Source organism: Scyliorhinus torazame, chromosome 3 (assembly GCF_047496885.1).
Source record: "Scyliorhinus torazame isolate Kashiwa2021f chromosome 3, sScyTor2.1, whole genome shotgun sequence".
Lineage (NCBI taxonomy): Eukaryota > Metazoa > Chordata > Chondrichthyes > Carcharhiniformes > Scyliorhinidae > Scyliorhinus > Scyliorhinus torazame.
The window spans coordinates 197,584,836-197,604,634 of NC_092709.1; the positions used below are offsets into that span (position 1 = coordinate 197,584,836).

At 52.3% G+C, this 19,799-nt stretch overlaps 1 protein-coding gene across 3 annotated transcripts in view; it reads left to right on the forward strand.

Annotated features, from left to right (window-relative positions):
* LOC140408879 (gamma-aminobutyric acid receptor subunit beta-1-like) overlaps nt 1-19,799 on the forward strand; it is a 609,207-nt gene that overhangs the window by 433,393 nt on the left and 156,015 nt on the right. For all 3 annotated transcript variants that reach the window (XM_072496707.1, XM_072496708.1, XM_072496709.1), the window contains exon 5: nt 2,638-2,720. In XM_072496707.1, the coding sequence (XP_072352808.1) occupies nt 2,638-2,720 (83 nt within the window). The remainder of the gene's footprint in view (nt 1-2,637; nt 2,721-19,799) is intronic.

The following is a 19,799-nucleotide window of genomic DNA, read 5'->3' on the forward strand; positions in this document are numbered from 1 at the left end:
TCGGAGGCGGAGCACCACGGGTGGGCCAGCTGATGATGCGCCGCCAGCATTGTGGCTGCGCATGGCGCAGCCCGATGATGCTGATTTGGGGAGGGCAGAGCATCATGAACCAGTGTCAAATCGGTGCCTGCCCCATTCTCCGCTCGATCACCGTTCCCGATTTCGGCGTCATGTTACGGAGAATTCCGCCCAACGTGTCTTGCTTTTTCCAAACAACAATCTATGGTTTTAGTGAGGTATGTGCTGCCAAAATAGCAGCTTAATGGTACAGGTTTTTAGCAACGCCTCGCTATCTTTCACTCCCTTTCCATTTAGGTTTCACTTGATGCCTGCTGGGTATCAACACTTAGGAACCAAACCATGTAACAGGAACACAAAGGGCTGGATTCTCCGGACCCCGACGCCAAAATCGCGTTCGGTAACGGGGCGGAGAATCCAGTTTCCCGCACGAAATCGGGGCCAGTGCCGATTCAGCGATACTCCGCCCCCCCCCCGAAAAGCGGCGTACTCGGGGAGAATGGCGCGCCGATTATCAACCACCAGTCGGGGGCGGGCTGATCGGAGGACAAGGGGGCCTCATCCGGGACTGGGATATTTTTGAGCGGGCCGTCGGGTTCGGGAGCGTGGCCGATCGGGGCCATTATTTCCGCAGACCATGTCCGCGGTCTGAGTCCGCCATGGAGCACGGCACGGCCGCTGGAGGCCGCCGCCATGCGCATGTGCGGCCTCTGACCGTATCTGCAGCTGGAGCTGCGAGCTCCACAACAGCTCCCTGCTAGCCCCCTCCAAGGCTGTGAATCTGTAGCTTTTTGACGCCAGTTTTTCTGGCATAAAAGACCACAGTTTTTACGACGGCGTGGGGACATAGTCCTTGAAACTCAGAATCCATCCCAAAATTTTCCTCAAGAAATTGAGCCTTATACAATATACATATTATATATAATCCAGTCCAGAAAGACCATCAGTGCCGAAACATACTGAACAACATTTATGGAAGGGGAGCAATGGGCCAATGCAGAGAGTCAGGGAGGGTGTGGGGTATCAAGTAGCTGGTGAAGAATCCAACATGGTCAGAGGCGTGGAGGATGTACTGATCTTAATGGCAGGACCTCAAATAAATCTGGGCAGACTCTCACGCAATACCTGACCTAATTGACTGCCTACAGTGAGGCCACAGGAAGACTCTCAGTAATCAGTTGAAGAGACAGGGGAGGAAGCCTCAATTCTCAGTTGAGGGTTGGGGGGTGGGTCAAAGGAAGAATTAGTCAATGATGGGATGATTCGTTACCTTTACGTTGGTTCAGTCAGAAATTAAGGCAGTAATTAGGAGGACAAAGGTTGGGTCTGACATCTTGACAGCCAATAGGAGGTTGGGGTGACTGAGGTTGTCAGCTTAAGGACTATTTTCAGGGCTTGGCGGGGGGACCTCCTGCTTTGCCTTCGTGCATAAGGAGTTCTAAAGGAAGCATTTCTTTAAAAAGAACCTTAGGCAGTCAGACCTCCCACCTTACATCCTTTGCCAGGCATCTATTAACATGACCCTCCCACAAGCTTCAAATAATTTTACTTTGTGATGCCATCTTTGAATGTTAATGAGGTGCCCACCAGGCTTCTGTATGAAAAGCTATGGCCTAATTTGGTGCAGCAAACTATAAATGGCCAGTAATGAGAGGGGGTTGCTCGTTCTGGATAATTAGACTCCACCTTTTCCATCAGTCAGAGGGTAGGGAATTATAAAATTAAGGCCAATGTTTCTCAAACTCACATGGGTACGAAGTATGAAATATATATTTAACATAGCTACACGCACTGGCAGAAGCTACATTACATTGCTTTAATCGGCAAGTAAGATGATGAGCTGGATTCCCCGCTTCCCGTGCCAGGTGTTTCTTGGCGGCACGCCGTTCGCTGGTGGAAGGATTCTCTACTCCCATCGCTTGTCAATGGGATTTCCCATTGAAGCCACTCCACGCCACCAGGAAACCTGTAAGTGGCAGTGCACTGCCAGCAGAAAAAGAGTATCGCAATGGCCAGAGAATTCTGGCCAATGTCTTTTGACCTTAGAGAATATATCATAGAATCCCTACAGTACAGAAGGCGGCAATTCGGCCCATCAAGTCTGCACCAACCCTTTGAAAGAGCAGCCTACACAGGCCAATCTCTCTCCCTATGCCTGTAACCCCAACTAAGGAAAATTTATCATGGCCAATCCACCTAACCTGCACATCTTTGAACTGTGGGAGGAAACCGGAGCACCAGCTGGAAATCCACGTAGACACGGGGAGAATGTGCAAACTCCACACAGACAGTGACCCAATGTCGGAATTGAACCCGGCTCTCTGATGCAGCGAGGCAGCAGTGCTAACCACTCTGCCATCAGTAACTCATGCAGATTTATCAGAAGTGTAAGTGAGCTGATGTCGCAGCTATTTTATGTTCAGCAGGATTTCCCTTTTCTGTTATCCTACTCATGCATAACAACTTCTGAACTGGAATTTATTTGGGTTATTTCGCATGAATCCTTCATGAAATGGTCAAACGCAACAGCAAAAAAAATGCGAAGCACCAAATTGTAAACAGTGCTATTACAAGGATTTTCAGAAATTGTTAGAAACATATCCTATTCTTCTGTTACAGAATCACAACCACAGCCGCATGTATGATGGACCTGAGGAGGTATCCTTTGGATGAACAGAACTGCACACTTGAAATAGAAAGCTGTAAGTTTTCCCAATGTGTTCATTGCTTCATTGTAAAGCAGCAACGATTGATGTCAAGTTATTGCATTATGATGAATGAAACAACCAATTAATAGAAAATAGACTGTTAATACTAATCACTTCTGCTGTAGTCTGATGCCACAATATCAGGAGATTTGATTGGAAATCTATACCTTAGATGACATTTGCACAGACTTTCTCCTTGCCAACCTCAATGTTCAGCAGATGAAGGATGCAGGTTTGGCTATAGTTCAAATCCAGCTCACACACAGCTGTTCAAAGTACAGAAGCTTTCACAGTCACAAAATGCATTTAAAAAGAAATGTAATCATTTCATTTTATTAACATTTTTTAACCTCTTTTCATTGGTTGATCAATTGGCATTGAACACAATATTTCAAACTATTATAGGACAGGATTTTCCCACCCTGATGCTGGAGGGACAGGAAGTCTGGCTAGCCTCTTGTTTTGGGGTCAGAAAATCCCTCCTGCAAGTGCCCATCTATTTTATGAACAACCATAATACTAAACCTTTTGATTCGGGGAAATGGTTTTAAAGCAGCAAGCTGCAATAAGGCACAGTTTCATACAGAGGAACATGAGTAGGCTTTTCAGCATCTTGAGCGTATTCCGTCATTCAATTAGATCACGGGCGAAATTCTCCGTTATCGGCGGAAACTCCGCCGATCGGCGCAAAAAACGGCGCAAATCCCACTTGCGTCACGTCATAAAAATGGGCCGATAGTCTGCGGCCCGAAATGGGCTAGCAGCGACGTAACGGGATCCGCGCTTGCGCAGTGGTTCACGCCGTGCAGCGTCATACGCGCTGCACGGCGTGACGGCTCATAAGGCCGCGCAGCTCCCCCCCACCCGACCGGAACAGCCGACCGCAACACCCGACTTGATGGCTGGCCGTCGCTCAGCCCCGAGGTTCGAGTCACGCGATGTGGAGGCGCTCCTGGATGCGGTGGAGCAGAGGAGGGACGCCCTGTATCCCGGGCACGGCCGCAGAGTTGCCCCACGCCACAGCCGGCGTCTGTGGAGGGAGGTGGCAGAGGCCGTCACCGCTGTGGCCCTAACACCACGGACAGGCACCCAGTGCCACAAGAAGGTGAACGACCTCGTCAGAGCAGGCAGGGTGAGCGTCCCCCATATCCCCCATATCCCCTCTCCCCCAAATCCCCCCCTCCCCCATATCCCCCCTCCCCCATATCCCCCCTCCCCCATATCCCCCCTCCCCCATATCCCCCATATCCCCCCTCCCCCATATCCCCCCCTTCCCCATATCCCCCCTCCCCCATATTCCCCCCTCCCCATATCCCCCCTCCCCCATATCCCCCATATCCCCCCTCCCCCATATCCCCCCTCCCCCATATCCCCCATATCCCCCCTCCCCCATATCCCCCATATTCCCCCCTCCCCCATATCCCCCCTCCCCCATATCCCCCCTCCCCCATATTCCCCATATCCCCCCTCCCCATATCCCCCCTCCCACATATCCCCCTCCCCCATATCCCCCATATCCCCCCTCCCCCATATCCCCCATATCCCCCCTCCCCCATATCCCCCATATTCCCCCCTCCCCCATATCCCCCCTCCCCCATATCCCCCATATCCCCCATATTCCCCCCTCCCCCATATCCCCCCTCCCCCATATTCCCCATATCCCCCCTCCCCATATCCCCCCTCCCACATATCCCCCTCCCCATATCCCCCATATCCCCCCTCCCCCATATCCCCCCTCCACCATATCCCCCATATTCCCCCCTCCCCCATATCCCCCCTCCCCCATATCCCCCTCCCCCATATCCCCCCCTCCCCCATATCCCCCATATCCCCAAGTGAATCCAGCCCTAACCTTAACCTCTGCAATGCACGCGCAACCGATGGCGTGCATTCATATACCTGCCTAACACTGTTGCCTTTTACCCCTGCCACCCCCCCCCCCCCCAGGAGAAGCGCGCACACAACAATAGGGAGCATGTGAGGACTAGAGGAGGGCCCGCTGATGAGAGGCCACTGACCGTACACGAGGAAAGGGGCCTGGAACTGGCTGGCGGACCTGAGGACCGGGAGGTTGCTGATGCAGAGGTCGGGGCCCCACGAGCAAGTGAGCCACCAACAGCCCGTCCCCATATCCCCCCTCCCCTATATCCCCCTCTCCCGTATCACCTGATCACTGCCTGATGTCTAACCATGCATGCTTCATTGTGTATCGCAGGACCAAACGTCCAGGCACCCATCCCCGCAGATGCAGACCGCCCGCAGGATGCCCCTCGGAGACCACGGGAGACGGAGAGACCCGCACCCTCCAGCATGCGACGCCCGCAGGATGCCCCTCGGAGACCACGGGAGACGGAGAGACCCGCACCCTCCAGCATGCGACGCCCGCAGGATGCCCCTCGGAGACCACGGGAGACGGAGAGACCCGCACCCTCCAGCATGCGACGCCCGCAGGATGCCCCTCGGAGACCACGGGAGACGGAGAGACCCGCACCCTCCAGCATGCGACGCCCGCAGGATGCCCCTCGAAGACCACGGGAGACGGAGAGACCCGCACCCTCCAGCATGCGACGCCCGCAGGATGCCCCTCGGAGACCACGGGAGACGGAGAGACCTGGAGCAACAGGGAGACGACACCCCCGTCACGTGCGGGAGCGACCACCCAGCGATGAGGGGGGCAGCCACAGGCCCCCGTCACATCCGAGCCAGGACACCACTACCCAGGACACCACTATCCAGGACACCCCTACCCGGGACACCACTACCCAGGACACCCCTACCCGGGACACCACTACCCGGGACAGCACTACCCGGGACAGCACTACCCGGGACAGCACTACCCGGGACAGCACTACCCAGGACACCCCTACCCGGGAAGACGAAATACCGGACAGTGACTCAGAGTGGATGGGTGGAGACGAACCCCCACCCCAAAGTGCCATGGACTCAGAGTGGGACGAAGAGCACGACACAACGCCACTGCTGTCACCAACACCCTCCACCATCGCAGAAACACTCACCACGGTTGGGCACTTTAGTGATGAGGCGTCTGGTACACTCACTGGTGCGCACAACACAGCCGTCCCGGTACAGCAGGTGGAGGTAGGAGCAGCAGAGGGACCGGGCGGTCGGAGGGCAGCCCAGGCCAAGCGAACATCTGCCGCCCAGATGGATCCCGGGTTCCTGCAGTTACCACACCCACACATAGATCCGATGCAACCACCGACACGGAGACGAGCGAATAGGGTGACGGGTGGCTTGCGGCGGCTGCGGTCGCAGGTGGAGGAGTCCACCCGCATCCAGGAGCTGGGAGTGGTCCCGGTCATGCGTGCCACCCAGGCTGACACCGCACGGGTGGCGTCCGCGGTGGAGGCAATGGGTGCGACGGTGTCAGACATGGGGAACGGTTTGCGAGGCCTGGGGCCTTCCGTGCAGGCGGCGTCTGTGGCCCAGGAAATGGCTGCCCTCTCACAGGAGGCCATGAGCCAGTGCCAGCGCCAGATGGCAGAGGCGCTCAACGCCATAGCCCAGTCTCAGCACGCCATAGCCCAGTCTCAGCAGGCCATGGCCCAGTCTCAGCAGGCCATGGCCCAATCTCAGCAGGCCATAGCCCAGTCTCTGCAGGCCATGGCCCAGTCTCTGCAGGCCATGGCCCAGTCTCAGCAGGCCATCGCTGAGGGCATCGGCGCCAGTGGCCATGTGCGAGCTGGCGTCGCACTGTCGCAGACAGGGTTCGACAACCCCCTGGGCTCCATGGCTGCAAACCTGCAGACCCCTGTCGATACCAGCACGGGCCTCCAGGACTGGCAGCGCCAGATGTCGGGGGCGCGTCGGATGGCCAGTCCGTTCGCATCCCCCACCCATGTAGAGGCCTGGGGGCCATCGGGCACCCCGAGGGAGGAGGAGGTGGTGTGGTCCGTCCCGGCTCCCTCTGTAGGGGAGGTCCCGGTACACCGCGACACCTCGGACTCCCCCCCTTCCGTCCCAGGTGCATCGGGTGGGCAATGGGCAGGACAGGCTGGCAGCTCGCCATCCAAGTTGCCCGGGCCGCAGCCTGGCCCATCTAGGCCAGGACGCCCCAGGAAACGGCCGCCAAAGGGATCCAGTGTCAGAGGGCAGGAATCACAGGAGTCCACCTCCAGTTCTGCTGTACCGTCTGGGGAACCACGTAGACGTAGTCAAAGGGCCCGTAAGGCCAAACAATTAGACACTGAGTAAGTTGGCACGGGTGCAGGGCACAGATGAGTTTTAGGCGCTAGGGCACGTGCATGAACTCCTTTGGTTATTAAAGTCAATGTTACACCTACCGAAGCTGCCTTTGTGCTCTGTCCAAAGTGTGCGGGGGTGTCATGTACGTTGAGCGCAAGTGTGTGTGTGAGGGGTGGTCTTACCTCAGCCCCAGGTGAGTCTGCCCCCTTCCCCCTGGGCCGCCATCAACATCCCCCGGGCAGAGGACGGGACCGTGCGCTGCAGTGTCACAGCCGCATGCAGGGATGGTCCGGGTGGATGGTGGTACTGTGGCCATGGGTCAGACATAGTCCAACGATGTAGAGCCAGGAGCTCATCGGAGGCGGGTTGTCATCATTCTCCATGGCCTGCGATAGACACGCGTCCACCCGCAACTGGGTGAGCCCGGCCCGTTGTGCCGCCGGTGGATCGGCAATTGGGAGTGGGGGGGTGGTGTGCATGCGGGTGGGGTGTGTGGGGTTGGGGAGGGGGGTGAGGGTGCTGGGTGGGTGGATGGGTGGGGGGTGTGGGTGGTCGGCTGTTGTCATGGTGTGCGGTCTGTGGCCATACTACCCGATTCCCACGCCCATCTAGTCAGTGAAGCGGGCGTCTATCAGTCTGTCCCGTGCCCGCTGGGCCAGCCGGTAATGGTGGACAGCCACCCGTCTGTGTCTACCCCGTCTGCCCTGACCATTGCCCCCATCCCCCTCATCTGGGGAGGACTGGGCCTCTTCCTGCTGCTCCTCCACTCCGCCCTCCTCTGCCTGCGGCACATCGCCCCTCTGCTGGGCTATGTTGTGCAGGACGCAGCACACCACAATGATGCGGCCGACCCTATCTGACCGATACTGGAGGGCGCCCCCAGAGAGGTCCAGGCACCTGAAACGCATCTTCAGCACGCCAAAGCACCTCTCGATCACTCCCCTTGTCGCTACATGGGCATCATTGTAGCGGTTCTCCGCCTCATTGCGTGGCCTCCGTATAGGCGTCATCAGCCACGATCGCAATGGGTAGCCCCTGTCGCCCAGCAACCAGCCCCTCAGCCGGGGATGGCGTCCCTCGTACATGCCGGGGATGGATGACCGCGACAACACGAATGAGTCGTGTACACTGCCTGGGTGACGGGCGCAGACGTGCAGGATCATCACGCGGTGGTCGCAGACCACCTGTACGTTCATCGAATAGGTCCCCTTCCTATTAGTGAACACGGCCCTGTTATCTGCAGGTGGCCGCACGGCGACGTGCATCCCATCGATCGCGCCCTGGACCATGGGGAACCCGGCAATGGCAGAGAAGCCCACGGCCCGGGCATCTTGGCTGGCCCAGTCCACGGGGAAGCGGATGTAGCGGTGCGCCATGGCATAAAGGGCATCTGTCACTGCCCGGATGCACCGATGCACCGATGTCTGCGATATGCCGGACAGGTCCCCACTCGGTGCCTGGAATGACCCCGTTGCATAAAAGTTCAGGGCCACCGTAACCTTGACGGACACGGGGAGAGGGTGTCCCCCGCCAGTGCCACGCGGTGACAGGTGTGCCAGCAGGTGGCAGATGTGTGCCACGGTTTCCCGGCTCATCCGGAGTCTCCTCCTGCATTCCCGGTCCGTGAGGTCCTGGTATGACTGCCGGGGCCGGTACACACGGGGCGCCCTCGGGTGCCTCCGTTGCCGTGGGGCCGCGACGTCCTCCTCCCCCTCCTCGTCCTGTCGGTCAGGTGTCCCTCCAGCCTGGGCGGCTGCCGCCTGCCCCTCTGCGGCAGCCTGCGCCGCCTCTCTGGCACGCTCCTCCTCCTCCTCCTCCTCCTCCTCCTCCTCATCCAGGGCAACATAGACATGAGCGGCTGCCACCACGGCGGCCAACATCGCTGGATGGTCTGAAAACATGACGGCCTGGTGGGGGGGAGGGGAACGACGACATGTCATCATTGCCCATATCCCCTCCTCCCCCCAGCCAGGTGGCATGGACCGCATGGGTCCAACTGTTGGAGGCTGGCACCTGGCCAGGTGGACCAACTCATTTGCCCTCCCATCACCCACCCCGGCACGGACCCCCCCCCCCCCCCCCAACCTCCACCCCGGCACGGACCCCCTCCCCAACACCCACCCCAGCACGGACCCCCCCCCAACCTCCACCCCGGCACGGACCCCCTCCCCAACCTCCACCCCGGCACGGACCCCCTCCGGCAACCTCCACCCCGGCACGGACCCCCTCCCCAACCCCCAACCTCCACCCCAGCACGGACCCCCCCCCAACCTCCACCCCGGCACGGACCCCCTCCCCAACCTCCACCCCGGCACGGACCCCCTCCCCAACCCCCAACCTCCACCCCAGCACGGACCCCCCCCCCCAACCTCCACCCCGGCACGGACCCCCTCCACAACCCCCAACCTCCACCCCGGCACGGACCCCCTCCCGGCACTCCCCCGGAGCCCAGCCTACTCTAACCACCCCCCCCCCCCCCCCCCCGCCGCACACACACACAAGCCGAGACACACCTCTCCTCAGGCAATCAGTCTGCGGCCACGCCATTTCCTGCCCAGAGCCAACCCCCCCAGGCCGTCACTCACCTCCTCGCTGGTCGGCGTGAGCCTGGAGCACCGGGTCACGCCGATGAAAAGGAGGTTTGATTCACGTCGACGTGAACGGTCATCACGTCGACGGGACTTCGGCCCATCCAGAAGGGAGAATATCGGCAGGCCGAAAATCGGCTGCCTTGCGCAGACCCGTGACATTCTCCGCGGCAGCGGCGCCATTAACGCCCCGCCGACTTTTCTCCCTTCGGAGACTTCGGCGGGGGCGGGGGCGGGGTTCACGGCGGCCAACGGCCATTCTCCGACCCGGCGGGGGGTCGGAGAATGACGCCCCACATGTCTGAACTCCATTAATTATCTGCTTTTCCTCCATATCCCTGAATACTCACAATAAAAAAATTACCGATCTTAGTCTTGAAATTTTTAATTGTTCCAGTATCCGCATCCGTTGGGGAATGAATTCCAGATGCACTTTGCTTTGTGTGAAAATCTGTTTCCAGATTTCACTCCGAAATGGCACACTCTGAATATTAGATAATGCCATCTTTTTGATCTGAATTGTACCATCAGAGGAAATAGTTTCTCTGGAACAATCAAATCCATTATCATTTTAGTAGGAAAAATGTGGAGAGGCAATATAAAATAGAATATTATTCTAAGAAGGATATATGAGCAGTGGGACCTGGAGACATTTATACAAATCACTGAAGGTGGTAGAACAGGTTGAGTAAGTGGTTAATAAAGCACACAGATCCTGGGTATTATAAACAGGGCTGTAGAGCACAAAAGCAAGGAATTTATAATAAACCTATATAAAATTCTGGTTCAGCCTCACCTGGAATATTGTAACTATTTCAGTTTAGGAATGATATGAAGGCATTACAAAGGGTGCAGAAAAGATTCATGAGAAATTTTCCAGGGATGAACATAGATTGGAGAAGCTAGAGTTATTTGTCTTGGAAAAGAAGAGATTAAGAGGAGTATTCAAAAACATGAGGGGTGGGATTGTCCACTGGTTCTGCAGAGTGACACCGGCTGTATGGGTGCCCCCACCGCCCCACCACCCCACCCTCTGCCACCCCCCCCCCCCCACCCCCAATAACTAAACTGTGCCCTGCACCTGTGCCAACTTAACTGGTGTCTAACGTTCTGGCCTTACAGGCCCTAACGCTACGTCTAAGTGCTTCCCCAGGTGGTACAGCAGGAGTGGAGGCGGCCTGCTGTGATGCCCGCGTTGCGACCTGGGTCCCCGTTGGCGGGCGGCTTCTGGGCAACCAGGCCTGGATGAGCCCAGCAGCTGTTTGAGTATCTGCCACCTTGTTCTGCCTGCTGCCCACCAGATGCGCCAGAGACAGGAGGGGGGAGGTCCAAGGTGCTGAGGTGTTCCAGCACCTCCCCTACGGGAGTCATCGGCATGGACCCCGTCACCTCCTCCTTTCTAGGGATGCATGATGGGCCCCGGGCTACTCCATGGCACGGGAGTGCGAGCTGAGCTATCCCCTGAGGCTACACCATCTCCTGGCGCTGCCAGTCCTGGAGGCCCGCTCTGGTCTCGTTCAGGGTCCGCACGCTCACGGCCATGGAGCACAGGGAGTGGGCCACCTTCACCTGGGACTGTGCCACATCATTCATTGACTGTGCCATCACCTTCTGGGTCTGTGTTACATCAGCCAGTGATGGTGCCATCTCCCTCTGTGTCTGCGCCGTGATGGCCAGCGCCTGGGCAATGCCACCGACGTTCCCAGCCAAGGCCTGCTGAGACTGGGCCACACTCAGGAGCACCTCTGTGATGTCCAGGTGGCTCTGGCACATGATTGCCTGTGAGATGACAACCCTGCCCTGGGCCTCTGCCAGCACCTGCACAGAATCCCGCAGGTCTTGGACATTCTGACCCATGGCCAAAACCGTCACCTCCAATGCCTCCACTGCGGACGTCACCCTTGCGGAAATGGCCTGGGTGGCACACATTGTTGGCACCACCTCCTGCTGCTGCACGCGGATGGACTCCTCCAACTGGACCTGCAGGTACTGGATGCTCGCCGACAACCCCTCATGTAGTCCCTGGCTCTGTGACTTCATCTCCACGATCGAAGGGACTATCCGATCCAGACGCCCGAAACCCGACTGAATGGCGCTAGTCCCTGGGGTCAGCCTACCCTCCGACCATCCACCCCCTCGGGTGTTCCTACTTCCACCTGCCGTACCGGAGCAGCTGGGAGGTGAGCAACAGATAGTGTCCTAGCAGCCTCTTCACTAACAGGCCCAACCGAGGTGAGAGTTCTGGGATGGTGGAGGGTGCTGGAGATAGCTGTGATGGAAATCACTGTCATCCTCCGATCCGAGCTCCGGGGTCTCCTGAGTCTCGGGTGGAGGGCTGGTGCCCGAGCTTCTCACATCGCTGTTCGGCTTACGTGGGGGCTCTGGCTGTGGCTGATCTGGGGGCGGCGGACGTTAAATGGACCCACCCCATCAGCAGCAGGTACTATAAGACACAAGACAAGACGTATGATTAGACTTGTAGTGGGGGTGGGGGGTGGTGGGGTGGTGTAGGTTGAGGGTAATGTGGGGGTGAGTGTGGTGCAGGGGTGAGTATAGTGTGGGTGTGAGGGTGGTGGTGGGGTGAGGGTGCATGTGAGGATGGTGTGGGGGATGAGGGTAGTGTTGGTGGAGGTGAACTCCACCTTGGTGACCTCCCTTTCCTCTGGGCCGCCAACCACGTCCAGGACCCTCTGCTCTGCCACAGTAAGAGGACGCAGGTCCAGCGGCCCCCCCCCCTCCTGTCTTCTCCCACTCCCGGTAGTTGTGCTCAGCCTTCTCCTGGGGGGGAGGGTGGCGCACAGAAAACGGCAGTGTCAGACAGTCCAACGCATGGAGCACAGGGGATAGGTAGCTGGTGGCCTCAGTGGCCAGGGCACCAGGCCATGGCGGCTGGTAAGGCCGCTCCTGAGGAGATCATACAGTTTTTTTTGGCACTGCTGGCCGGTCCAGACGGCATTTCCCATGGCGCTGAGCACCTCTGTCACCAATGCCCAAGCATGCCAAAAGGTGGCAGCTAGCGGCCTCCTCTCCGGGCTGTGGTATAAGGTTATCGCCCTCTCCTGCATGCCATCCAGGAGGGCCTCAATCTTTGTGTCCATGAAACTTGGGGCCGCATGTTTTACTGCCATCTTGTTGGCTGGGATGGTGTGTGTGGGGACTGAAGTGTGTATATGTAGCTGCAGCTTGTCAGCCTCCTGAGTCTCAATCGCGAAACCAGCAAATCCTGCACCATTTCTCATTAGAATCAATTGTGTTCCACGTGGTGCATGTGCTAGCCCCTTAACAGTAGCAGAATCGCTCCAGGTGCTGTCATGTTTTGCTATCATGAAAGTCCTCAAATTTTGCGTTGGCATTCACACTTAGTCTCAGAAATGGAGATTCCCGCCCGAGGCATCTGGACAGAGTATATAGGGAAACACTATTCCCACTGGCAGGAGGATTAAGAGCCCAACGGCACCAATTTAAAATGTTATGATTTTACAGGTGGGAAGTGTTGTGCAAAACAAATCCCAAAGGGAAACATGACAAGCTATCACAACTCTTTTTCTTGTATTTTTACCACAAGAAGATATGTCTACTGAATCCAGAAGCCATGAATGCCCAGAACATTTTTGGAGATTTCAAATATTAAATTAAAATATTATTAACAAATGTAAGCAAAATTAAACACACAAGATTACATTTACACAGTTAAAATTAGCAGAATAGGGCCGCACAATGGTTAACACTGCTGCCTCACAGCGCCAAAAACCCGGGTTCAATTCCGGCCTTGGGTGACTGTCTCTGTGGAGTTTGCACGTTCTCCTTCTGTCTGCATGGGTTTCCTCTGGGTGCTCTGGTTTCCTCCCACGGTTCAAAGATGTGCAGGTTAGGTGGATCGGTCGTGTTAAATTGCCCCTTTGTGTTCAAAAGGTTACGTGGGGTTACTGGGTTATGGGGATAGGTTGGGGGGTTAGCCTAGGTAGGGTGCTCTTTCCCATGGTCAGTGCAGACTCAATGGGCCAAATGCCCTCCTTCTGCACTGTAGGGATTCTGTGATGAAAATTAGACTGACAGGACATTCCCCAAAAAGGCTTTCCGATGTGGTTCGACTTAGAAATAAACACCCCTGAGGCAACAAAACCGTATAAATATTTAATCTGTAAAAAATACCAGTAACTTTACTATAAGGCAACCCAATTGTTGCAGTAGGGGAGTTATATCACTGAGCTCCTCGCTCTATCACACTCTGTTGTTGAAATACAAAAAAACTTTGAAACCAAACTGTGCTTTCTGAAAAAAGCAGATACTTTTCTGGACTAGTTGAAGCTCACTTTCTCTCTTCCAGTACAGAGCACACTCCAGGAAGTCTTACATGGCCACTCCCAACACAACTCCCAACCTCTCTCTAAGTAGTTCTTTCCTCTTTCATCTTTATTCCATTGTCCTTCCCCTTCTTTGAAATTTTCTTTTCCAAGAATCGAAAAATACTTTATGTTTTCCCTTTTTCCTCTCTAAAAATAAAATTTTGTAACCTGGTGTTATCTTTTTATGACCTTCTCCAAATTGTAAACCGCTTTTACATCCCATATGGGATTCAACAGCTAAAAGTCCAATTCCTCCCTTAACTCCAAATGCAAATTTCTAACCAATGTTTATTTACTTATAGAAAACCCAGCTTGGCCATATTTACTTCAAGTGGATGCCTTTGGCACCCAGACTTTTTTGATGTGCTCACCCTGCAGACAGGCTGACTCCAGTTTAATTAAATTAGTCACACACACAGACACAAGCCTACTTCACAAAATAATGCAATAAACCCCCAAAATATTTTGGAAGTACCATCTTTCTTCACAAAAGTTATGAGCAAAAGAAGCAATTCCTTACACATCATATTTGTAATGTACAGTCTGAGGAGGCAAATTCAATCGAGGCCTCAAAAGAGAATTGAATAATTATTGGAAGAGAAAAGACTGCATGGCCATAGGGAAAAGGCATTGAATTGGAACGAGATGAGCTGATCTTGCAGACATCTCATGGACACAATGGACCAAATGGTCTCTTCTTGTGCTCTAACCATTCTAATAATCTGTATGTTTTCTGGTAGCATCATGCTGGAAGTAGAGGGAATGGTAGAGCCATGGTATTAGAGGCTGCTAGGGTAGAAAGTGAGACGGCGAACCCGATCATGGCTCTGGGAGGGAAGGTAGAGGAGGGGGTAAAAGTGTGGGTAATGGAATGGACACAGTTGAAGACGTTGTCGCCAATGGTGGAGGGGAATCCTCAGAGGAGGACAAAGAAAAGCACAATAGAAAGTATGAAAGGTAGCATATTCAGAAATGATCCATTCTCTAGGTGCATTTGCTTTGGTTTATTGTGCCACTTCCACCCGCTTTGATCATCTTCCCTATAATCATTTAATCTCTCCCTCATTCCGCTCTATCACACACCTAAACTTCTGCATGGATTTTTTTTCTTCTATTCCCCTTTCTCTGCCTTTTTACTTCTTTAAAACTTGTTACTTTTTCATGTTTTCAGTCTGAATAAAAGATCAACCTGAAAACTCAGTTTCTACCTGCACAGATGCTGACCCGCCTGCTGAGTACTTCCAGCATTTTCTGTATTCATTTTAGATTTGCAGAATCCTTAGTAATTTGCTTATGTACATTGTAAGTCTGATTTGAGACCATGCTGTACTTAATCTCCATTTGATGTCAAATGCAAAGGAATTGGGACTCCCTCCTCTGGTGGCCTAATACCATTCCTGTGAAAAGTCAATTCAGGACATGACAACAAGACTTATGCTGCAGCTTTAGTATTACAGTGAAGAGGACTATTCACAGCAGTGCTAACATTGCAGTGCAAACAGAGTCAGATGATCATTTTCAGTAAATGGCAGAGCAAACCCTGATCAAATCCTACAGTGCCTAATGGATGACTGAGCAGATCCCCAAACCAAGGTTCCCCATCTGCCTGTGGTCTTATTTTGTTGCAAACAATTGAAATTCTTTTACAAGCAAGCCAAGTAGGGTAAATTAAACTGAAATAAAAAAACAAATATCTTTGGGCAGAAATGCTCATCTCCTCCTCTTGTCTTTGACCATTATTATTATTATTATTATTAGAAGTTCTGTCTCACCGATGTAAAAAATATTTACATTTGCCTTTTCTGTCAGCACAGAGATGAACTAATTTGATTACTGTTGGTCTGGTAACCTATACGCTATGGACGATTTAATATGCTTATACTAACACAGTACCCTCTGTTGTTTTAACAAGGATGTTAATCCTGTTTAAATAGGTGTTAATCCTGTTTAACTAAATGTATTAATGTCTCTGTGAAAATAGGGGAAAGAAGAATTTTCTACCTATGCATTAAATGTTTGTACAATAAAAATCAGTAATCTAATCTATGGTGTGTTGGATGGGGGTAAAGGATCATTGAATTAAAGAATAACAGAAATTTACAACCCAGAAGGAAGACATGAGGGCGGCACGGTGGCACAGTTGGTTAGCTCTGCTGCCTCACAGCACCAGAGTCCAGGGTTCAATTCCGGTCTTGGGTGTCTGTCTGTGTGGAGTTTACATTTTCACCCCATGTCTGTGTGGGTTTCCTCCGGGTGCTCTGGTTTCCTCCCATCGTTCAAAGAAGTGCAGATTATGTGGATTGGCCATGCTAAATTTCCCGTTAGTGACCAAAGATTGTGTAGGTTAAATGAGGTTACGGGGTTACGGGGATAGGGTGGGGGAGTGGGCCTAGGTATAGTGCTCTTTCAGAGGGTCAGTGCAGGCTCAATGTGCTGAATGGCCTCCTCCTGCTCTGTAGGAATTCTATGGTACTGTGGCCCATTGTGTCCTTTCCATCCACCATAATTCCACTTTACAGCTTTTGGTCCATAGCCTATAGGTTACCACACGCAACTGCTTATCCAAGGGTTTTTCAAATGCAATGAGTGTTTCTAACTTCACCACTATTTCAGGCAATGAGTTCCCAATGCCCACTACCCTCTGGGTGAAAACATTGAACCAGGGGTATAGGCCTTCATATCCGCCTCACCGAGGCCCATCATCATTTTATATACTTTAATTAGGTCTCCCCTCTCCTTCCCTGTTCCAAAGAAAATAGCACCAGCCGATCTAATCTTTCCTCACATGTAAAATTCTCCAATCCAGGCAACTGCCTTGTAAATCTCATCTGTACCTGCTCTGGTACAATAACATTTTCCCTACATTGTGGCGACAAGAACAGTATGCAGTACTCCAACTTTGGCCTCACTAGTGTTTTATAGATGTCCAGTATAACCACTTGGCTCTTGTATTCTATGCATCAGCTTTAAAGAAAAGTATCCCATAATAAAAACATAAAATGCTGGAAAAACTCAGCAGACGTGGCAGCACCTGTGGAGAGGGAAACAGATTAACGTCTTAAGTCCATAAGACTTCTTCAGAGCTCTGTTCCTTTACGTATGTATTCCCTTGTCTTGATGCCTTCCCCAAATACATTATCTCACACTTCTCCAGACTGAACTTAATTTGCCCCTGTTCTGCCCACCTGAGCAGCCCATTGATATATTCCTGCGCTCTCTAGCTTTCTACCAAACACCCAATCTTTATTTTGCCTGAATTATTCTTAATCATAACTCCCATCCCAAGTCCAAATCATTGATATACACCACAAAAAGCAAGGGAGTGCTGTAGTATCCCATTGAAAACCACACAAACACCCATTGACTATTACCCTTTGCTTCCTGTCTCTGGGGCAATTTGGATCCACCTTACCACTGAGTTCAAAAGAATTTGAGGCTCCCATGACTAATTTCGGGGGTGTCCCGTAAATCCGAAGGGCATCTTTTTTTATCACTAACATCACTATTGTAATTAATCTCATTTGATTTTCAGGGTTGTTACGATCCAAGACCAGACCCCAACAATGGCTCGAATATTGGACTGAAACCTCAATATTTTAGTTTATTTGTAAGACTGTGTGGAAAGAATAATTTGCTCCAGGAGTGATTGCATGAAAAAATAGGGCTTTGGTATTTCTAAAACAAAACTTTATTATAAATACAATATTAAGGGCAGCACGGTGGTCCAGTGGTTAGCACTGCTGACTCAGGCGCTGAGGTCCCAGGTTCGATCCTGGCTCTGAGTCACTGTGTGGAGTTTGCACATTCTCCCCATGTTTGCATGTTGTTTCACCCCCACAACCCAAAGATGTGCAGGGTAGGTGGATTGGCCATGCTAAATTGCCCCTTAATTGGAAAAAATGAATTTGATACTCTAAATTTATGAAATAAATAAATAAATATAAATACAGTATTAAACTTTTAACTTCATTCCAAAAAGGAACAGCTTACAATTACCCCTTAACACAACTATACAATTTCCCATTCAACAACAAGAAAGGAAACATACAGCTCTTAATCCAGCTTAAAATTAGCAGGACATAGAGTAATACTTTCTTTATAAAACAGATTTGGCTCCAGTTAGAAGAAGCCATTCACACTCTGGCTGAATGTCTTCAAATAACTGCATCAACTAGGTTGCTTCAGTCTCTTCCTTGTCTTCAGACAAGAATGCCCTGCTTTAAAATATTAATTACTCTTTCTTTCTTTCTTTTAACTATCCTACTTGGAAAGAATTACGGACTCAGAGTCAGGCAGATCAGAACTCAGCTCCTCTCTTTCTCAAAGCTTCTCCCAAGTCCCTGCCTCTCTGCCTTTCTGAGCTCCACCCAGAAATGACCTAATCTCCCCAAGCTAGAAAACACATTGGGCGCGATCTAACCAAAAACAAATCAGAGTCCATTCTGGCCGGAATAAGTGGGGTCGTGGACTGGCAGTGCCAAGGTGGTCAGGTGGCACGACCACCTGGGGAATCTCCGATCACCTGGGATCCCCCACCAAGTACCAATGCACCTGATTCCCGTTTGCGGGGACCAGTCATAATTGATGTTTGGCTGGGGTCTCCATGGCAAGGCCGATAGATGCTGGGTGACCATTACATCCCATGACAGCATGACTAAAAGGCTTTTTAAACTCACTTAACCGTGCGAGATCGTGATGTCTCTCGAGATCTGGTTAGATCTTAAGAGGCGTAACGGCTGTCGGGAATCCCGGAGGAGGCTTCTCCTGAGATCTACCAGCCGCGTCCCGCCCCAATTCCAGCAGGATGCGGCCGGTAGATTGTGCCCATTATCTCTGCAGGCTGCAAAAACACATTAACTCCCCGGGGACTTACCCAGGCAAACCAGTCTGCATTAGCCTAGACTGATAAACACATTCCTGTGACAATTTCACTTACTGGCTGCTAAAACCACCCAGGCTCTGCAAACAGAATTCTTGTCAAACAAACGCATTCTAACCCCAGGCTTTTAACCCTTAAATTGTCCACCACATTTATAATCCAATTTCCCCAACATCGTCCAATCGTCACGGGTGTCAATTAAATTAATTTATTCTTAAGGGGGAGGTGACGGTTGGTGATCTTGTCCAATTTGCACTCCATTTACCTGTTTTGTGACTGTGCTAACTTCTGTTGAGATGAGGTTCCATGGATAGTGGCAATTTCCTAGTACCATGGAACATGTAAATAAACCTCGACAGCAGACATGACAGCTGAGTCCAATTCTATTCGGATTTGATATCCCTGAGCACACGCAGAGACATTTTTCCAGAGAAGTTAGAATAGAGTGATCAGGAACTCAAACCCTGATCTTTTACCCTCATTAACTACACTTTAGGAGGATGTGAAGGCATTGGAAAGGGTGCAGAAAAGATCCACGGGAATGGGTCCAGGCACAAGGAATTTCAGTTATGAAAATGGATTGGAGAGGTTAGCACTGTTTTCCTTAGAGAAAGGAAGGTTGAGAGATTTGACAGAGGTGCTCAAACTCATGAGGGATCTGGACAGAGTGGATAATAATGATGATAATCTTTACTAGTGTCAAAGATAAGGAGAAGCTGTTCCCATATATGAAAGAATGAAAGGGTACAGATTTTAAGTAATTAGTAAAAGAAGCAAAAGTGATGTGAGGAGAAATATTGTCATGCAGCGAGTGATTAGGGTTTGAAATGCATTGCCTGAGAGTCTGGTGGAGGAAAGTTCAATTGAAGCATTCAAAAGGGCATTAGGCAGTTGTATGAAAAGGAAGAGTGTTCAGGGTTCCAGGGTGAAGGCAGAGGAATTGCACTAGACGACTTACTCAATCCGAGAGTGCATGGCCTCCTTCTGCACTGTGACAATTCCGTGAGTCAGATGTTGAGGTCAAGATATAGCAGCCATCCCACTACCTCAGCTA